This window comes from Glandiceps talaboti, chromosome 21, assembly GCF_964340395.1.
Source record: "Glandiceps talaboti chromosome 21, keGlaTala1.1, whole genome shotgun sequence".
Taxonomy (NCBI): Eukaryota; Metazoa; Hemichordata; class Enteropneusta; family Spengelidae; genus Glandiceps; species Glandiceps talaboti.
This window is the reverse complement of record NC_135569.1, coordinates 8,661,762-8,682,413: the sequence shown is the minus strand read 5'-3', so window position 1 is coordinate 8,682,413 and position 20,652 is coordinate 8,661,762. Positions and strand designations below refer to the sequence as shown.

Genomic DNA, 20,652 nt, shown 5'->3' with positions numbered 1-20,652 from the left:
CTTGTCTGTGCACTGGCTATCATATTTCCTCAATGAACTCTAACTCATAGAGAACATCATAAAATTCTATGCACGTTATCTTGGACAGGCGGCTTGAATACCGCCATCTACGGGGAGTAGCGTGGCGGTGATGAACGAGGCATCATCAGATGCAAAGAATGTTATCGCCTTGACCACGTCTTCAACTTCTCCAACTCGACCAATTGGATACAAGCTTTTGAAATGCTCCACAGTCTGTGAAAACCCAAATCAGAGAAAAAACAGATGAACAGCAAAATACATAGATACAACAGCTAAAGGTCCTATAGTGTTATATATATTCAAGTGTTTCTCAGTCTGTATTACCCTTCAGTGCAGTCTAAGTTTGCAGCCAAATTTCGTAAAGTGCGTGAACGACCACAATTACAGTACATATATATGCGCTCTGCCACTGCTGTATAGAGCACTGTCTTTGCAGATTAATACTCACCGAGTTATATATATATATATATATATATATATATATATATATATATATATATATATATATATATATATATATATATATATATATATTTATATATATATATATATATTTATATATATATTTATATATATATATATATATATATATATATATATATATATATATATATATATATATATATATATATATATATATATATATATATATATATACAAAATCCCCCAACCTGCCTGTAGCGTTAAAGAACCAATGCACTATTACAGCTATCCTGTCTGCCATTTTGAATTTTTTATTGTCCTTTCAAAATCTCTTTCTCCTTCCTTACAAAATCTCTGGGCCAATTGTCATGATTGTTGGTGTGATTAATAGGTGACTAGTTGAGATACTACCGAGGGACGTGATTGGATTCTGTGATATGCAAATGATATGTAAACGACTTGACTTCAAAAAGTACCACCTGTTTAATATTTGGGTGGATGTGTGTACAGGATCTATATAAAAATTTTGAGACGGAAGATAACCTGATTTTTGAATTTCGAATTCGGTCAAAATACTCAAAATCGATTACATTTTGGATTGGTCAGATAGTTTGGTATGTGTAGATATACTATATAGGGTGGTCAGGTCCCACTGCATCTTGGGAGATTGGTACAATATTAAATTGTGATTCCACAAGGAATGGACAAGTCTAATACACGATCCAAATGACCCATCAGAATTTCTTTAGAGTTGTAAGTACAAAACACCACCTTTATGTACTTATGTCTTAATAGAGTAAACACCTATCAAGGTTTTTTTTAACTGTTCTTACCTCCACAAGCTGTTCATCTGTTAACCCGGATGATCGTAATATATCTGTGGACACTATGAATCCAGGGCTGGTATATTTAAGACAGAAAAAATAGATACTAGTAAGATTTCAAAATGCCAGCATTCATTAGAACTCAGACCACTATAGAGAATCGTGGTCTGAGGGTAGAATTAAAGAAATAATAACATAAACAGAAATCAAAGACAAGTCTTTAATTCTATGAAGATCAATTTCAACAGTTTTTTCTACGAACAGTCGACCTTTCATGACCTTTCTGTGACCCTCTACCAGACTGTTCCAGGTGTCATTTTTTGAATAAATCATTACAGTCGTAAGCTTGCCAAGATGCCCATCTGTGTGTTCCTAATTACCGCAGTACCTCTTCCGAGGACAAAGATTGGCATGTTTAGTTTGCCCCAAACTGAACTAAGATATTGAAGGGATCTTGAATTCGAGTTGGAGTTGGAGTTTTTGTCATGTCTCCATGAACGCTGTGATATGGGTCACACAGAGGTTATAGACTTCGCAATATGAAAGGATGTGTTCACAGGGAAATCATCCAATGCACACAATTGGGATACATCACACCATGCTGGGATTTGGGATTATCAAACCAATTCAGAACAACAATGTTACACAAAGGCCAGGTAAGTTCTCAGTATAAGTAACAACTAACCAAAATATGACACTTTTGTTTATTTCCATTTAAAGGGGCGCCATCTGCATCATGTTCTTTATGGCTACAGATGGTTAGATTTATTGCATCTTGAAATATCTTTATCGTATTCCAACATCCATATCTAGCAATTGAGAGATTTGATTTCTCTAGTTATTTATCCAGATATAATATAAAAAGAACACTGGCACAAGTGTTGGTTTCGAAATCTGTCTTAGATGTTACAAATTCGTTTTAATATACCAAGAGTCTAAGGTATACGTTGTTCCCACGCCCTTTACCGATAACGTGCTGCTATGTCACTCATCAGGAGCGTATATTTATATGTATATATGCATTTCGTACAAATTTCAGATTTGATCTACAGATAGTGTCACTTTAATTTAGTAAGCAGCTTTGGTATTTGGCAATACGTCATAATAGGGGAATAAATTATCGATGGATACTTACACTACGGCATTGACTCTGACCTGTTTAGGTGCTAGTTCTGTAATAGGAAACGTAATAATTAGTTGTATTCCGTACATTTGGTTTGAAGGTGTCTTTCTGAAAACCTTCCATTAGATTAAAATGTAACGATAACATATCAATACAGCAAAATGAAAACACATCGGTAGCATATCAGATACCGTACGCACGCAGAGAGACAGACAGAGCAGGAGACAGAGAACGACGAGTTTGTAAAAACAATTATTTGATAATTTTAAGTCACAGTGTACCAAGACTTCAGAAAGTTCAAATTGTACATGACCTACCTAGAGCTATGCAGTTTGTAAACTGTTCAACAGCTGCCTTCGACGTGGTGTACACCAAGAACTCTGGGAACTAATGAGAAAATTAGCACACATGTAATTCAAGCAATATTCTATTACTAAATGCATGAACCACTGAATCAGAACTCAGCAGTCGTCAGACCCACACACATACGTCCCGGGGACCCATGCTACGAAAATTTAGTCAGTATCTACGCAGGCATGAAAACATATTTTTTTCAGATAATAAATTTACATAATACATAATTTACATAATTTAACAAAAGGCTATAATAATAATAATAATGTTCGTTTTTATATAGTGCTTTCCCACTTTGTGCTCGAAGCGCTTTACAATTATTACCCCTGGCATGGATCTATAGCGGCACAACGGCCCTTTATACTTCCTCAACTCCCCGGGGAGCAACAATTCATTGCATGCAGCCTGTATAAACGCATTGCAACCTCTATCCTACCAGGTCCCCATTTATACAGCTGAGTTGACTGAGGCACAGTTATTTTGGTTTAAATCTTGCCCGAGGACTTTAGCTACTCAGAAACCAACGGCAGCAATAGCGCTCGAACCTGCAACCTGCAGATTCAAAGCCGGCCACCCGAACCATACATACATACATACATACATACATACATACATACATACATACACACACATACATACATACACAGACACACACATACATACATACATACATACATACATACATACATACATACATACATCCATACATACTTACATACATATCAAATTCTTTTATTTCCAACTTACATGAACATAGCATGTACAGGTAAAGTATTTACATAATTCCTTTACAGAATACACACACAATACCTTGCAGGAAATCATACTGACTAGTGAACGAGTTTCTCTTGGTCACTTATGACAAACGTTCACGTGATATCTGGTTGTTATAGTACCTACATCTCAATCTCCAAATTTTGTAAGAACCTATTATTGAGCTGACACTACAATATTTGGTGATGGATTTGGAATTCCTTCTATTTAAACCAGCTTTGATCAAACCACTTGTGACTTTATGATGTACATTTCCGAGACTTCCAATGACAATAACTATTATTTCTGAACGAAAGCCTGTAGTGTTTATTTCTAGTGAGAGTGGAAAATATTTGTCGAACTTCTTCTGAAAACACAATGAAATATGTGCATCAAAGGGTACGGACACTTCAACTAATATTGCATGTTTGTTCTGTTTATCGATGATTGTAATGTCTGGTCGTTTATGCTGATGTTCAAAAGTTCTCATATGAGCATCAAACATTTCAGGTTTTAAAACCGTGTCTTTGAATGTCTCCTTGCCAGGATTACTGTTCGCGATTTTACCGAAGATTAAATCAACTATTCTATTGTGTCTTTGTTGGTATAGTTTCTGGAATTTTGTGCAGCCATTCAAAATGTGTGATACTGTTTCAGTGGGGTGATTGCATATTTTACATGATTTAGTGTACGACTCTGGATAGTACAGGGTCATGAGACTTTCGCACTGCAGGAGCTGTAAACGACCTCTCGCGACAAATGATCTCAAATTATCGTCAATCTTGTGATTGTTGAGGTAAGTGGACGATACACCATGGTTTACTTTCCCTGCCTCTCGAGTCACTCTTCCCTGTGAAGATTTCGCCTTAAACTCGGATTGATATTGCTGCAGCAGCTGCTGTTTAAATGTTGTGTAGAATTTGTCTGGCGAATCGAAGGTTATTGACACTTCCTCGTCTACTGCCATTTCGTAGAGGTATTTATCGTCTCCTTTAATCAAGGAGATGTGCTGACGCTTGCACATTTCATGCAGATTTACCCAAATTGACTTTGGCCAATTAACTTTGGACTGCTTTGCTATGTTACCGGTATTGTTGATAACATATCCTGCAAAATTCGGACAATCCTCGTCGTGTACAGGTATAGCTTTCCGTTTCTCCATATGTAGCTTGAGTGAATATCGTGCTGCCTGTCGTACATTTGGATCGTCGTTATTCAAAACAGACAAATAAAATGAAAGGCGTTTCGCATAATACATAACGCGAGGACTGATTACCCCTAATCCTCCTGCAGATTTTGGAGTGAAAAAGAATGACCTTGTGGAAGACGAGTTCAAGTTGAACCAATGCCTTACATGTCCGACGATTTCATTTTCAATTTCCATTAGGTTCTTCTCTGTGAAGATTAGATTTGGATAGTAGAAATTCAGCTTTGACATGCACATTACGTTGACAGCCGAAAGTTTTGCAGAAGTTGGTAACAGGGATGCGTCTATCTTTGTCATGGTTTCTTTAAATTCCGATATAAGTATATTAACTTGTTCATTGTTGCAAGAGTTTTCAATATTCATTTGGTAGCCGAGATATGTATACGCTTGTTTGCGCTCATACATTGGTATACGGGCATTTTGAATTGATACTTGTGTATCTCCCGTCTTTTCATTCTTTTTCCAGTTGTTTCCAGTTCTCTGACCATGCAATATCCCACATTTGCGATGTTTAATTTGCATACCGCTAGCTACCATGAATGAATCTGTTTTTGTAGTCATAGTGTTTAATTCTGGTTCAGAGTTAGCGATGAAATCTAGATCGTCAACATAGCCTTGCACTGGATTTGGTGTATGAACTCTACCATAAGGACACTCAATCCAGCGTAACCATTTGTCAATGCCTTGCTCGAAAACAATCACTGACCACGGACACCCCTGGATAATGCCTTTATTGCGTTGGATGGGTTGTGTAATTGCACTTGCTGTTTTCACCTGAAATGTGGAACCGCTATAGATGTCTTTGGTTATATCAAGATATAGGTCTGGGTATCCTGCTTCTTTCAATTCCCTGATCATGAACTCATGATCTATGCTGCCAAAAGCGTCTTTGATATCAATGAAACTAACATATAGTTTTGAGCTTGTGTGAAGGAAATCACTAACTGCAGACTTTAAACAGAATACATGTTCTTGCAGCCCATTTCTGGGCATAGACCCTTTCTGACGGGTGGATAGGCGTTGAGTGTTGACAATTCACTCGATGTGACGTTTCTGTATGAGCTTCATGAATAATTTATATGATGTTAACAATAGCGAGATTGGACGCCAATCTTCAATATTGTTGTGATTTCCATTCTTTTTAGGTACAAGCGTGATGATACCATGCTTCCAATCTGGTGGGACGCGACGATGACATAGGCAAACGTTGTAAATAGCTTTAAGGACGGGTGCAAGTTGGTTTTTGCATTTCTTTAATGTGTCGTATGTTACACCATCCGCACCTGGTGATCTGTTATTTGGAAGATTTGTAATGGCCGCTCTTACCTCATCATCTGTAAACATTTCGGTGGAGGGGAGCCAATCTGGAGGAAGACTGTTGACTTCATCTTCCCAGGGAGATTGTAGCGTGCCTTCCAAAGAGCGTTGACAACGGCTTTTAAAGTGGTGTTCGATGTCATCAATGTTTATTGAGCATGTTGTAGTTCTCGGAATTTTACCATTGTTATTAATTATCTCAATGCATTTCTTTTGTTCAGATTGCCACAGGTATGTGAGTTCATCTCGTTGAACAAACCTTCCATCTGTGCTGTTGTCAGAACACTGTGTCTTCAGTTTTGAGAAACAAGGCTGGATTTTGGTTTTAATAAACGACATCAGATATTGGATTGTTGTATGTAGTTGCTTTCTCTCATCGTGAGAGTCGGTATATTCTTCACACACTTCATCTGGGATTGTTACTGGAAACTTAAAAAGGATCCGTTTGACATATTTCAGGAATTCGACGCTAAATGGCCGACCGTCCTGTCTTCGCTCTCTGTAATTATTGTCATCGTAGAACACTCGAGAAAGTAACGATATGATTTTAATCCACCGCACAGGATTAGAGTGAGAGTATACAGGCTTAATAGTTATTGGTTTGGTGCTTAGCATTTGTCTAAATGATGTATCCATGTCCACGAATTCATTCCAAACACTGGTGTCTACATCCATACATACTTACATACATACATACATACATACATACATACATACATACATACATACACACACACATACACACCCGAAAGGCACGCACACACACATACGTACGTACGTACGTACGTACGTACGCGTATGCACATACAAACACACACACATGCGCGCGCACACACACACACACACACACACGTGTAACCATATGTAACTAGTCCACTCTATGTCTTTATGTATGTACTTGATATACGTACAGCTCTTTTTGCTGCAAGACTTGATACATTCACTATGGAACCTGTTTGCAAACAAAACATAATGAAATATTCAAATGCAAGGAGATGATTATTACCTAACATCTATATATTTATGAATGAAAGATCGGACTATGGAACAAATCATGTGCAGTTATTTTAATTCTTGCAAAGGTAGAGAAATCAGACATGGTTTATGGTGAAATTATTAGTTGGGTTTATCGTATATATGCAAAAATTAAAACCTTAACTCATATGTCAGAATCAACTTATCACAGCTGCACTAGTTACAACTGAAACGGCTTTGAAACTATGTTGTTAGATAGAATGATTTACTTATCATATCATACACTCTGAACAGTGTTGAATCACCTAAGGGTAAATATATTTAGCAGTGTACAGGGTATGGTAAAATAAAACCAATCAAATTGATTTTTGGGTCCGCACCCAAACATCAACACCAAGATGGAATCATAATTTCAACCTCTTACTATACTGTACTATCTAATTATAGATACCACTGACTTCTAATTAACATGACTGTACAACTTGTCTAATTATTGATAGTTGATAATAAAATGGACATTCGATTAGTTTGGTCACTTAAAGAGTGCGTCTTACATGAGGAATTGTTAGTTTATCTTACCCTTAAATTTGATGAGATGTGGTACAGCTAACATGGTAATGTGGAACATGGCACGAACATTTATATTCATAATTCTATCAAACTGTTCCAAAGATGTAGAATCCATACTCCCAGTTTCAATTACGCCAGCATTATTCACCTGAAATAGTTACAAATAGTAGAATGCATTCAACATGTTCATTTAATTGCCATTAGAGCGTACTTGGTGATCCTTCATTAATTACATGGGATGAGGGCCGGGGGAAATCAGGCCGGGCCAGAACAAGACTATTGTAAAACTTGGCCCTCTCCCAATTCAGTCGCACTAAAATGTAACCCTCTCTCAATTTCCTTTTTCTACAATATCGTATATTGTTTAAAAACATTATATTTAAGTAGTAAGCCCCAAAAAAGAATTGTTTCTGGTCAGCGCGCGCATCATACCTCGCGTCTGTCTCTTTTTTTTGTGGTTGTCCAGCCCATTCAGTCTGCACATCCGTGGGGAAACACAAAAATAGCTCTCCCTACTTCAGTGAAGACAACTGCAGAGCCAATCGTGAACAAGCAAATGACATCTGACCCACATACACACACACTTGCTCTATGTCATAAATATTAGACTGAGTGACAGGTTTGTTGAGAATAAACAAAAGAAATCCGCGTCTTCGCACCATTTTAGACAAACTGTCCTAACCAGAAACAATTTTTGTTGGTCTAAAGGGGAAAGGGAAGTATAGTTTTGGCGGAAAAGACATGACTGACACCACAGGATTGTGTTTTGAAACTATAAATACTTAATTATGTCAACTATCTTACCAATACATCCAGTTGGCCAAACTTCTCAATTGTTCGTTCTACAGCGGCCTTACAATCATCTTCATTTACAAGATCTCCTTGTATGAGTAGTATCTACATCAAAGCAGGAAAAAGTGGAAGTAAAATCCCGCCCTTCATCGGTCAATCCAGATATAGTCACACACATATGACACTCTCTTCACTTCACATCACATCACATGACGTCATACCAGTAAACAAGAACCAGCTAAATAAACAGTAATACCAACGACTTCTTGGAAGTACGACCAGAGCGAAAATTCAAAACGTCAATTAGGTTAGCAGAAATAGTATACTAGCTAGTAGTTAGTGTCAGTCCTTCGAATCTACAGGTAGACTAAATACTAAATAGTCTAGCTGCTAGACCTCAGGTTTGTTTCTGATAGCTATGATTATGATGATGGATTCGAGTTATCGCCCTCACTGTCGACCTTTGGTCGCCTCCACAGTGAGCAGAATAGCCGAGGGGTCCAGCAGCTAGACTAAATACATAATAGAATGACCTCGAAAGTCTACTTGGCGAACGCATCACCAACTTTTGACAAAAAGCTCCGTTACTCTACTATCTACTTTAACATGAAATTTTAACACCCTGAAAAAGATAAATTGTAACACTTATTGTTCTGTCTCACCAGAAGATAACATGTATACATGTTACCAGTAGTAATGTATCTGTCGTTCCAGACGATAAAATTTAGCATCCATGATGATCAGACTTTTGTTGAAGCAGACGATAAGATTGGGCAATGTTAGTAAGACGTCCAGCCAGATATTCAATAAGATTTAGCAGTAAAATGTTAACCCTTTGTCGAGCCTGACGTGCGTCCATAATACGTCATTTCTTAGACATACAATATACAATTTCTTTCAAACCTGGCACAAATGTGATATATCATATAGGACATATGCACGTACGTCACTTTGTTTCTGGACATGAGCAAATAATGGCGGCCATATTTTTGTAGTTTAAAATCTACACTTATGGCATAACTCAAAAAACTGTCATACACACAGACTCCATCAAGCGTCTATCCCCATGCATATTATGAGATCTAAATTTTCTTTTGAGACTTTGCCCTTGACCTTCGTGGTTAATTAAGCCAGTCCTGCAAATCACAGGTACTTTGTTGTATTAATTTGTTGCCACTGATTCTTTTTAATCATGTCTCCATTCAGTCGAATAGAAGTACAGGAGCTGTGTCTTCTAAGAAGAATTGTTTCTACTCTCCATTGTATACCTTGTCCTTTGGGAGTCCATTCTTTTCACATTCACTGCCAACTTTTTCTAAGTTTTCTTTGTTTCTTCCACACAACGCAAGGAAGCTTCCTAGCGATGCAAAATGTTTGGCAGTTCCAGCACCGATACCAGAGCTGGCACCTGTTGACAGGAAAGCCACAAATCGTTATCTACTGTCTTGGAATATGTAGGTCAATGCTATCTGTTTGTCATGTCATGAACTTGCAATCCAGACTGAGCATGCTCAGACGCAAATAACTATGGGATTATCTGTGGTTATCGTAATACCTAATCTGGAGCTACTGTTAAAATCAACCACATAAAATGGTCAGGGTATAAACTATGAATTGATTATTTGTGGTTACAAACAATGTAAAATTATTATTTACAATGCTAATTGATTAGTATGTATTATCACATTTCCAATGATGCAACATTCAACATGGCGGGTTCGCAAGTTCCCTATTCTTTGTAAACCCTTTACCCTAACAACATATACTCAGTATGCATTACATTAAGCTTTTTTTTCAAACACAAACTTGAAAATTGATAGCTGAAATTTTCGAGCTATATATATGACATCCTTACTTTACGATTCAAAAAGTAGAATACATCAAAAAGTGAAACAACTGTGTTTATACACAAATTTAAACTCTACCGAAAATGTCTATCATTCAGACCAAAAATGCAACTGATAATGGTCAGTACTACTTTTCCTCAGTGGTAAACTTGATGGCTGGTTCAAGACTTTAAAGATGGTCGGTGAATTCCGATGCTGAGAGTTGCATTTCTTGAGCTTAGTGTGTGTGCCTTATCCGCATACCTGTACCACCATAAAGGAGAGTGTCGTAATTATTTCAATGGCCCTATGTTCTATGTACAGATTACAAACTAGGCCGGGAGGAGATGAGACACGTTAACCATAGCTGCCGTACGATCATGTGTTCAGGAAATGGATCAATCTGTTGAGAAAGACTAAAGTATGCAGTAACAATTTTCAAGTTTGTGTGTAGAAAAAAAGCAATGTAATACATTGAATAACCAAAACAGACGAACAAACATTGAAATAGATTGGCGTATATTAGATTAGATTAGATTAAGTTATTTCAGTAAATCACTAAAATCGAGGACAGAACAGACAGACAAATTGAAACTGGTGCAAATTCTTGAATTACTTGGATAACCCACAAAGTCAAAGACTTGTTTCCAGTGGGGTGACTGGGTCCATACAGTGATTCAAGGTAGTGGTTAATCTAGCTGTTAGGCCCCAGGTGTTTCGGCCTCACAGCGAACTTTGTTCGCCTATTGTACCGACAGAAAGCCCGAACATCTAGCAGCTATAGACTACATAGTGGCGGGATTAGCAACATGGAATTAGAAAGAATAACAGACATAGGGAAAACGTGAAGGCAAAGTAAGTAATAACGAATAAAATCGCTGTTTTCAGTATCACTTAGTGTACCAGACAGATATGATTTAATAACTTTTTAAAGACATTTTTGTGATATCTATTTTATTGCACTGGTAGGCGTCACCATTATCAGCAGTCTCACCTTTAACCTTTAGTTGTTTGAAAGCATATAGATAATTTTCGTATATGTGATTTAGGAACTCTTTGAACTTGGCTTTATCGGTGCTCTCACCCCACCCCACCCTCCTTACCATTTGCTTTGCTATTTAGTAAGCTGGACATGTTTTCAGACAGATAACATTACACTGCAGCCGTGATAAAGCAGTCGATGGCAAATACAATGTATGCTCCTTTGAGGTCAACACATTAAATGTCAATTTATCGACGTGGCGTACCAAAGAAAGCGCATAGCGCATATACATAGCAGTATACGTAGAGTTATAGAACTATACATCAAAAACTGCATTCAATCTGTTGATAAAATATATAGTAGTTGGTAAACGTACTCACGTACCTGTTATCAGGGTAACCTTGTTACGAAGTGACGCCATTCTCCAAATGACAATGACCTATATACATAGCTTTAGCACAGACAAGTAACTTAGGCTGGGGTCAGAATTTAAGGCAGGGGGACTGGGAAGAAATTCGGGGGGCATGAAAGAAATGAGGTTTCAAAGGGGTGGAGCATAAAAATTCTGATGGTCTGAAAAGGTATCCCGAAATATTTTGCTCATGATGTGAACCAAATTAAACCTCAGGAGTGGTCGTTTAGCGAGTCAATTTTTAAAGATCTCACTGCTTTGTCGCAATACCTTCTAAGACCTATATTTTCAGTGATCAGTTGGAGACAGCCATGCGAATGTATTTGTGTATGCCTTCATCTATCTGTCTGTCTATATCTCTCTCTCTAGTCTCTGTCTCTCTCTGTCTGTCTGTCTGTCTGTCTGTCTGTCTGTCTGTCTCTAGTCTCTCTCTCTCTCTCTCTCTCTCTCTCTCTTTCTCTCTCTCTCTCTGGAAACTTTTTTTGAACATTCAAACCTCAGGAGCCCTACTTTACCTAGTATTTGCAAAATTGTTCACTTCATTTATCTACCATACACTTAATTATGAGGCAGTCAGTAGTCAAGCCAATGTGTGTGTCTGCCATAATATCTCTGTCAATAGGTAAGTTAAAGTGTATGTAATATAGCCATACAGTTGTATGATAATTCATTGACTCGAATAAAATTGGGGTATTGAAGAAAATTTTCAAGTACTCTATGGCTTTCGATAATATGTATGGTTTGGTTGCTGTGGGAGGGGGACACAACCTCCCCACTAGCTATCATGGAGGATGCTGTTCCTACCTAGAATTAAGATCACTGAAAGATAAAACAGTGCTGACCAAGTATCTCCAAGTACAGCCCAATGTGAGACCGTTTTGGTAAAGGTCACATATATTTGTAAAAAAATCTCATTGTTATGTATGGACGCTGAAGTTGATTTCCACTGTTAGTTTATTGTATAGTGTACCATACTGTACATGTATGCAGTGGAGGGGGGGGGGACTGTATAATTAAAAATTTAAATATGTGTAGCCGGGAGAGGCGTGGGCTAAGAAAATTCTTGGGTTCATTTCGGGGAGGGGCATGACATTTTTTGAGAGCGCGAAGGGGGCTGTGAACATTATTTTAATCAAAATAATTTCTCCCGAAGGCCCCCCATAAATTCTGACCCAAGCCTATTCAGCCAAATAAAATAACTGTTTTCCGGTAATACTAAAATGGCGTCCATCCTAAACATTTTATTTACGTTATTTGTTTTCAAAAAAGGTAAAATCCGTGTAAATGTTCTTGCTAAAATATCTTAAATTTGGTCATTTACCAAAAATCACTTTCCAGAGAAATCAAGTCTTTTTAGACTACGTTGATTTTCCACACAGTAAAGTCAGTTTCTTGTATTCATCTACGTTTTCATTTATTTAGGTATTTGTGACCAATAAGTATCTTGTCTTTAAATCAAAGCAAATTCTCAAGAAAAAATAAAACGAAATAGAATAACCTCCGAACCTATTTACCTTTTTTTTCCTCAGAAGTCATATTATCGGAAATAACGTAGTTTGCCTTTTTATCAGTATTATCTTCATCATTGCTTTTGTAGTTAAACATAACAAGTGGTTACTTTCAAAAGTTATTTTATTTTACCTTTGTCAAGTTTTACAATTCTTATCTGTGAACTGGCTATCATATTTCCTCAATGAACTCTAACTCATAGTGAACATCATCAAATTATATGCACGTGCGTTATCTTGGACAGGCGGCTTGAATACCGCCATCTACGGGGAGTAGCGTGGCAGTGATGAACGAGGCATTATCAGATGCAAAGAATGTTATCGCCTTGACCACGTCTTCAACTTCTCCAAGTCGACCAATTGGATACAAGCTTTTGGAATGCTCCAAAGACTGTGAAAACCCAAATCAGAGAAAAAAAGGATGAACAGCAAAATATATAGATACAACAACTAAAGGTTCTATAGTGTTATAGGTATTCAAGTGTTTCTTAGTCTGTATTACCCTTCAGTGTAGTCTTAGTTTTCAGTCAAATTTTGTAAAACATGTGAACGACCACAATTGCGGGATATATAATCTATACATCCCAATATTTTCACTATATCCCCCAGCATGCCTGTAGAGTTGAAGGACTATAAATGCACCATTACAGCTATCCTTTCTGCCATTTTGTGATTTTTTTCTCGTCCTTACAAAATCTCTCAGATATTTGGTATGTGTAGAGGTATACTATATAGGGTGGTCAGGTCCCACTGCATCTTGGGAGATTGGTACAACATTAAATCGTGATGTGTACAAGCATTCCACAAGTCTTCATGGAATACACGATCCAAATGACACATCAATTTTCTTCAAAGTTATAAGTACAAAACACCACCTTTATGTACTAATGTCTTACACCTATCAAGTTTTTTAACTATTCTTACCTTCGCAACCTGCTCATCTGTTAACCCGAATGATCGTAATATATCTGTGGACGCTATGAATCCAGGGCTGTTATATTAAGACAGAAAGAATATATACTAGTCGGATTTGAAAATGCCAGCATTCATTAGAATTGAAAAAATGATAACATCAACAGAAATCAAACACAAGTCCTTAAAGTGGTCATATGGATGAGAATTGGGTATTTATTTTGGATTTTTTAAAGTTATAAGACATTTGTATTATGGTTTCCTACTTGAATAATCAATATGAAATAACAATGACAAAGTCTCTTTTGCTATTTATTGGGTTACATACAGGGGCTTGGTATATGTTTTTTCACATTTATTAACGTTACACAAAGTCCAGGTAAGTTCTCAGTATAAGTAACAACTGACCAAAATATGACACTTTTGTTTATTTCCATTTAAAGGGGCGCCATCTGCATCATGTTATTTATGGCTATGCAGATGATTAGCTATTTATTGAATCTTGAAATATCTTTATTGTATTCCAACATCCATATCTAGCAATTAAGAGATTTAACTTTCTATAGCTATACAAATATAATATATAAATAGCACTTGCATAAGTTTTGGTTTCGAAATCTGTCTGAGATGTTACGAAGTCGTTTTAATATACCAAGAGTCTAAGGTATATACCACGCCCTCTACCGATAACGTACTGCTATGTCACTCATTTCCTTGTAAAATATAGTTTTAGCGTATATTTATATGTATATATGCATTTCGTACAAATTTCAGATTTGATCTACAGATAGTGTCACTTTAAATTAGTAGGCAGCTTTGGTATTTGGCAATACGTCATAATAGGGTAATAAATTATCGATGGATACTTACACTACGGCATTGACTCTGACCTGTTTAGGCGCTAGTTCTGTAATAGGAAACGAAATAATTAGCTGTATTCCATACATTTAGTTTGAAGGTGTCTTTCGAAAAACCTTCCATTAGATTAAAATGAAACGATAACATATCAATTCAGCAAAATGAAAACAAATCGGTAGCATATCGGATAGCGTACGTACAAGCAGAGAGACAGATAGAAGGGGAGAGAGAACGAGTTCATTCATAAATTCTATTATTATTAATTTTAAGTCACAGTGTACCAAGACTTTAGAAAGTTCAAATTGTACATGACCTACCTAGAGCTATGCAGTTTGTAAACTGTTCAACAGCTGCCTTCGACATGGTGTACACCAACAAATGTTGGAACTAATGAGAAAATTTACACACATGTAATTTAAGCCATACTGTATTACTAAATGCACGAACCACTGAATCAGAACTCAGCAGTCGTCAGACCCTTCCTAGTTCGTGTCTTGGGACACATAAAACCCCACATTTTTCATAAATCATAAATTTACATAATTTAACAAAAGACTTATAATAATAATAATAATAATAATAATAATGTTAGTTTTTACGTAGCATTTTCCCACTCTGTGCTCAAAGCGCTTAACAGTTATTACCCCTGGCACGGATCTGTATCTGCACAAGAGCCTTTTATACTACCTCAACTCCCTGGGGAATATACAATCCATTGCAGCCTCGAACTTGCAACCTGCAGATTCCAAGCCAGCTACCCTAACCATTCGCCCATCATGACTCCACAACATTGAACTATTTTCAGTGAAAAAATTCGGATGTGGGTGTGGACAAGAGCTTAGTGGCATGCATTCCTAAATCCATCCATCCATCCATCCATCCATCCATCCATCCACACACACACACACACACACACACACACACACACACACACACACACACACACACACACACACACACGTGTAACCATATATAACTAGTCCACTCTATGTCTTTATGTATGTACTTGATATACGTACAGCTCTTTTGGCAGCAAGACTTGATACATTCACTATGGAACCTGTTTGCAAACAAAACATAATGAAAGATTCAAATGTAAGGAGATAATTATTACCTAACATTTATATATTTATGAATGTGCAGATAATTTACTCAAAGGATTTATCGAATTTATAACCTTAACTCGTTTGTCACAATAAGCTTATCACAGAAACAAGTGGCCATATGGATGTGAAATGGACGTTTAAGTTTTAGATTTTTAGTTGATAAAACAAGTTTACAATGTTTTGTACTTGAAATAGAGTGAAACAATACAGACTAAGTATGTGCTTGTAACGCAACAAATTGTAACAAAAGAACACTAATAAATTACTTTGTGTAAAATGTTTGCTATTGTGAGTTAAAAATAAGTTGTAAATACCTTTTTGCTACAGGTGAACACAGCTACTTAAACTAATTTATAAATTGTAAAAAAAGAAATGCTACCTTTTTACTACAGGTGAACGCAAATAATCAAACTACATATGTATAATGATATTTCAATATGGGGGAATCGAATTGAACAAATTAAGGTGGAGATGCACAAAGGGAAGGTTTTTAATGCACAGACTGGACGTAAATGAGTGATTATACTTGTCTTTAGCTGATCGATACCATACGATAAAGTAGGGAGATGTTTATTTTCATCACCTATTAAGAACATTCCAAAAATAGCAAATCTGTATACATCAAAGCTCGTGTATTTTGAGTATAGGTACAGGTTGGAATCCATGTATCGGATAAGGTATAAAGTCAAAATCAAAACAAGTAGGGAATAATTTTGTTAATAAAATGGGCATTATATTAGTTTAGTCGTTTGTTAGTTTATCTTACCCTTAGATTTGATGAGATGTGGTACGGCTAACATGGTAATGTGGAACACGGCACGAACATTTATATTCATAACTCGATCAAACTGTTCCAAGGATGCAGATTCTATAGTTCCGATTTCACTCACGCCAGCGTTATTCACCTGAAATAGTTACAAATAGTAGAATGCATTCAACATGTTCATTTAATTGCCATTAGAACGTACTTAGGGATCCTTCATTAATTACAAGGGACGAGGGCCGGGGAAATCAGGCCCGGCCTGAACAAGTGTAAAATTTGGCCCTGATTCATTCGTACTAAAAAGTAACCGTCCCTTGATTTCCTTTTTCTAAAATATTACCCTCTCCCTGTTTAAGTATTTTAAAAAATAATAGGTTTAAATGTTGTCAGACTTGGAAAAGGACCTTAGTCCCAGAATCAATGAACTTCAGGCATTTTCCAACTTCTAGTGCCAGAGTAAATTTATGTGAAGACACTGCATCAGTCATGATCAGTACCTGCGTTTTGATCTTATTGGTTGAGCTGAAGGCCAGAACGTTAACTCCCAAACACTAGAGATGGGCACTCCATGGCCACCCCCTGAAAGCTTCCTGAGTACGGGCGCCCTCATTTTCAGAACTTTAATTTATCTGCCAAAAACTCTATAGTTTTATGGGCTATAGTCAAATATGTTAGTTGTCGTCGGCTGGGAGGTACTCGTTCAATTATCTCGTGTCACTATATATCAATCTACTTAAAGGAAAGATAGAGAAAATATTTTTTTGGCGGGAAAGACATGACTAACACCACCACAAGATTGTGTTTTGAAACTATAAATACTTAATTATGTCAGTATCTTACCAATACATCCAGTTGACCAAACTTCTCAATTGTTCGTTCTACAGCGGCCTTACAATCATCTTCATTTACAAGATCTCCTTGTATGAGTAGTATCTACATCAAAGCAGGAAAAAGTGGAAGTAAAATCCCGCCCTTCATCGGTCAATCCAGATATAGTCACACACATATGACACACTCTTCACATCACATCACATCACATGACGTCATACCAGCAAACAACAACCAGACAAATAAACAGTAATACCAATGACTTCTTGGAAGTACGATCAGAGCGAAAATTAACAAAATATCAAAATGTGAATTAGGATAGTGGAAATAGTATACCAGCTAATAGTTAGCGTAAGTCCTTCAAGTCTACACTCAGGTAGACTAAATGCTGTTGATAAAAGTCTCTAACTGATAGACCTCGGGCTTTTTTATGATAGATCGAGGGTGGATACTTTGTTGTATTAATTTGTTGCCACTGATTTCTATTTAATAATGTCATAATTCAGACGAATAGAAGTAAAGGAGTTGTGTCTTCTATGAAGACTTGTTTCTACTCTCCATTGTATACCTTGTCCTTCGGGAGTCCATTCTTTTCACATTCACTGCCAACTTTTTCTAAGTTTTCTTTGTTTCTTCCACACAACGCAAGGAAGCTTCCTAGTGATGCAAAATGTTTGGCAGTTCCAGCACCGATACCAGAGCTGGCACCTGTTGACAGGAAAGCCACAGATCGTTATTTACTAGTCTTGGAATGTATAAGTCAATGATATATGTTTGTCATGTCATGACGTATGGCAATTCTTTGTAAACCTTTAACCTAACAATATAATCTCCATGTGTACATGAAGCTTCAAACGCAAACTTGAAAATTGATAGCTGAAATTTTCGAGCCATGGATATGACATCCTTACTTTATTTTTAGGCACGATTCAAAAACTAGTTCGTGTTGTTTATGCACGATTTAAACTCTACCGAAATGTCTATCACGCAGACCCAAAATGCAATCATACACCACGCAGTCGCATTACTCAAATATACTCCTTTGAGGTCAACACACTGTGGATTTATTGCATACAAGTCTAACAGCATACCTCCTGGCGCAGGACACTCCTCCATGGATCCAGGCCCTCCAAGCTCAGGACGCCCCCTAGGAACATATTCGTGAAATACTTTCGTTTATCCTTGTGGTGTTTCTGTATCGATACCGTTCGCAGTGGTACCGTAAGCGTACGTTTATCGTTGTTCTGTCCATCTGCCTTTTTATCGATACTCTTAATTTTTTTTACCCTTTTTAGGAATCGAAATCGGTTGTCCTTGTAAACTGTTTTTTTTTTGCTTTTCATCTCTTAATTTCCTTATCACAGTCTTTGTATGTTTTCAATAATATTGATTTCGTACAGAATACAGCTAAAAGAACACTGTTAATACATCTAAAAGAATAACTCGTGGCTATTTATAAAACTAATTGCTACACTATGATATCACCATTTGTTATTTTTTATGTATTTATTTATTATGCTTCATTACTGGGTATACACAAAAAGTTGACAAGTACAATGCAGAATAAAATTGAAACGGATCAATGAGCCTGCAATTATTTTGTTAGGATAACCAGGTATCAGCAGGTACCAGACGAGTATTCCACAACATTCTTACTTGATTGAAATTAAAATTAAAATGTGAAATAAAACTAAAATAGTTTACAAATTTATTTAGAAATCATGCATAAATACTTGCTAAGATCATAATTATAAATTCTTACAGTTTCAACAATGTCGGAATGCTTAATAATTGTCTGTCAATTTGAAACACACAAGCCTATTGAAATAGGAGAGAGTGAAAGACTGTGTGAAAAAAAACGTAGGTGTCAAAGTTAGATGATAATTCAAAGACCTGGTATTGGGATAGCCTAGTTGAGATGTATTGAAATGAACGAACATTTTCTAAGACTGTCCCCAGCCTTGAGATACTTCCAATACGATATTAGACTAGTGCAAAACCAAGTTCTGGGACAGTCCCCAAGCTGGAGCTACTTACAATACGATATTAGACTAGTAAAAGACCATATTCAGGGACAGATCCCAAGTTGGAGCTACTTTAATACAATACCATATTTACACTAGCACAATAATATTTACCGAGACCTACCCCAAGCTGGAGCTACTTACAATACGATATTACTAGCACAGTAACATTTACCGAGACCGTCCCCAGCCTGGCGCTACTTACAATATCATATGCTAGATTAGTACATTATGTAACATTTACCGAGACTGTCCCCAGTCTGGAGCTACTTACACTGCTTACAGTACGATATTAGTCTAGTAGTAGTACATTAGCATTGACCTAGACCGTCCTGAATGTGTAACTCGCAGGACACTCCCCCAGGCCGGGCACACAGGCATTTGTTTCCCGAGTTATGTCTCAGAATATTTCTATCAGAATACAATATAATGTCGATAATATCGTTAATATTGACGTACATAACCAACTATATACGAAAGGGATAAAATTACACTTGTTTCTGTGATCGCGCAGGTTCACTCACTCGCAGGCCGCATACAAATATTGTTTGCGCATGTGCAGTTCAATGTAAACGTAGAACGGCATTAAAATCGACCGTGTAAACGATCTTGGCGTTGTCCTCTCAACTAATTTAATAGTTGAGAGGACAATTCACGCCAAGATCTTTCTTGGTTTACACGGTCGATTTTAATGCTGTTACGTTTACATTGAACTGCACATGCGCAAGCAATATTTGTATGCGGCCTGCGCTTGGAGGTGCCGGCGTGCCCGGCCGGCCTGGGGGAGTGTCCTGCGCCGAGAGGTATGCTGTTAGACCCTCCTCATTTATTGACATGGGGTACCAGAGAAAGCGCATAGACAATTATGTACACATAGCAGTTGATTAAAGATACGTAGATTTATAGAACTGTACATGCACTTTAGTATACGTGCTCACGTACCTGTTATCAAGGTAACCTTGTTACGAAGTGACGCCATTCTCCAAAGGCCACTAACCTCTCTACATAGGCTATACCCTCTGCTCAGGCTGCATTAGCATGATTAGTGCATGAGTAGCATTAGTGGTCTGAGGT

General features: G+C 37.1%; 2 protein-coding genes across 2 annotated transcripts; both read right to left on the bottom strand.

The window, feature by feature from the left end:
* Positions 1–75: 75 nt before the first annotated feature.
* LOC144451814 (3-oxoacyl-[acyl-carrier-protein] reductase FabG-like) lies at positions 76–11,588 on the bottom strand. The gene is made up of 9 exons (XM_078142716.1): positions 11,552–11,588; positions 9,628–9,767; positions 8,372–8,464; positions 7,577–7,715; positions 6,934–6,974; positions 2,709–2,778; positions 2,404–2,440; positions 1,278–1,344; positions 76–234 (listed from the first exon to the last, which is right to left on the bottom strand). The coding sequence occupies exons 1-9, from the start codon at positions 11,586–11,588 to the stop codon at positions 76–78; spliced, it is 783 nt and encodes a 260-aa protein (XP_077998842.1).
* A 1,731-nt stretch (positions 11,589–13,319) lies between these two features.
* Positions 13,320–20,557, bottom strand: LOC144451091 (3-oxoacyl-[acyl-carrier-protein] reductase FabG-like). The gene is made up of 9 exons (XM_078141862.1): positions 20,521–20,557; positions 18,123–18,262; positions 17,567–17,659; positions 16,730–16,868; positions 15,877–15,917; positions 15,175–15,244; positions 14,870–14,906; positions 14,012–14,078; positions 13,320–13,478 (listed from the first exon to the last, which is right to left on the bottom strand). Exons 1-9 carry the CDS (start codon positions 20,555–20,557, stop codon positions 13,320–13,322), a joined length of 783 nt encoding a protein of 260 aa, XP_077997988.1.
* Between the last annotated feature and the right edge of the window lie 95 nt (positions 20,558–20,652).

Excerpts from the sequence above, each read along its gene's own strand:
- LOC144451814 (XM_078142716.1), bottom strand. The coding sequence starts at position 11,588 with ATGGCGTCACTTCGTAACAAGGTTACCCTGATAACAG. Across the intron at positions 8,465-9,627 it reads ATGGACTCCCAAAGGACAAG|ATACTACTCATACAAGGAGA; the intron begins GTATACAATGGA and ends GCTTTGATGTAG. Across the intron at positions 1,345-2,403 it reads GTCAGAGTCAATGCCGTAGT|CCCTGGATTCATAGTGTCCA; the intron begins GTAAGTATCCAT and ends TAAATATACCAG.
- LOC144451091 (XM_078141862.1), bottom strand. The coding sequence starts at position 20,557 with ATGGCGTCACTTCGTAACAAGGTTACCTTGATAACAG. Across the intron at positions 14,079-14,869 it reads GTCAGAGTCAATGCCGTAGT|CCCTGGATTCATAGCGTCCA; the intron begins GTAAGTATCCAT and ends TTAATATAACAG. Across the intron at positions 13,479-14,011 it reads CAGATGAGCAGGTTGCGAAG|TCTTTGGAGCATTCCAAAAG; the intron begins GTAAGAATAGTT and ends GGGTTTTCACAG.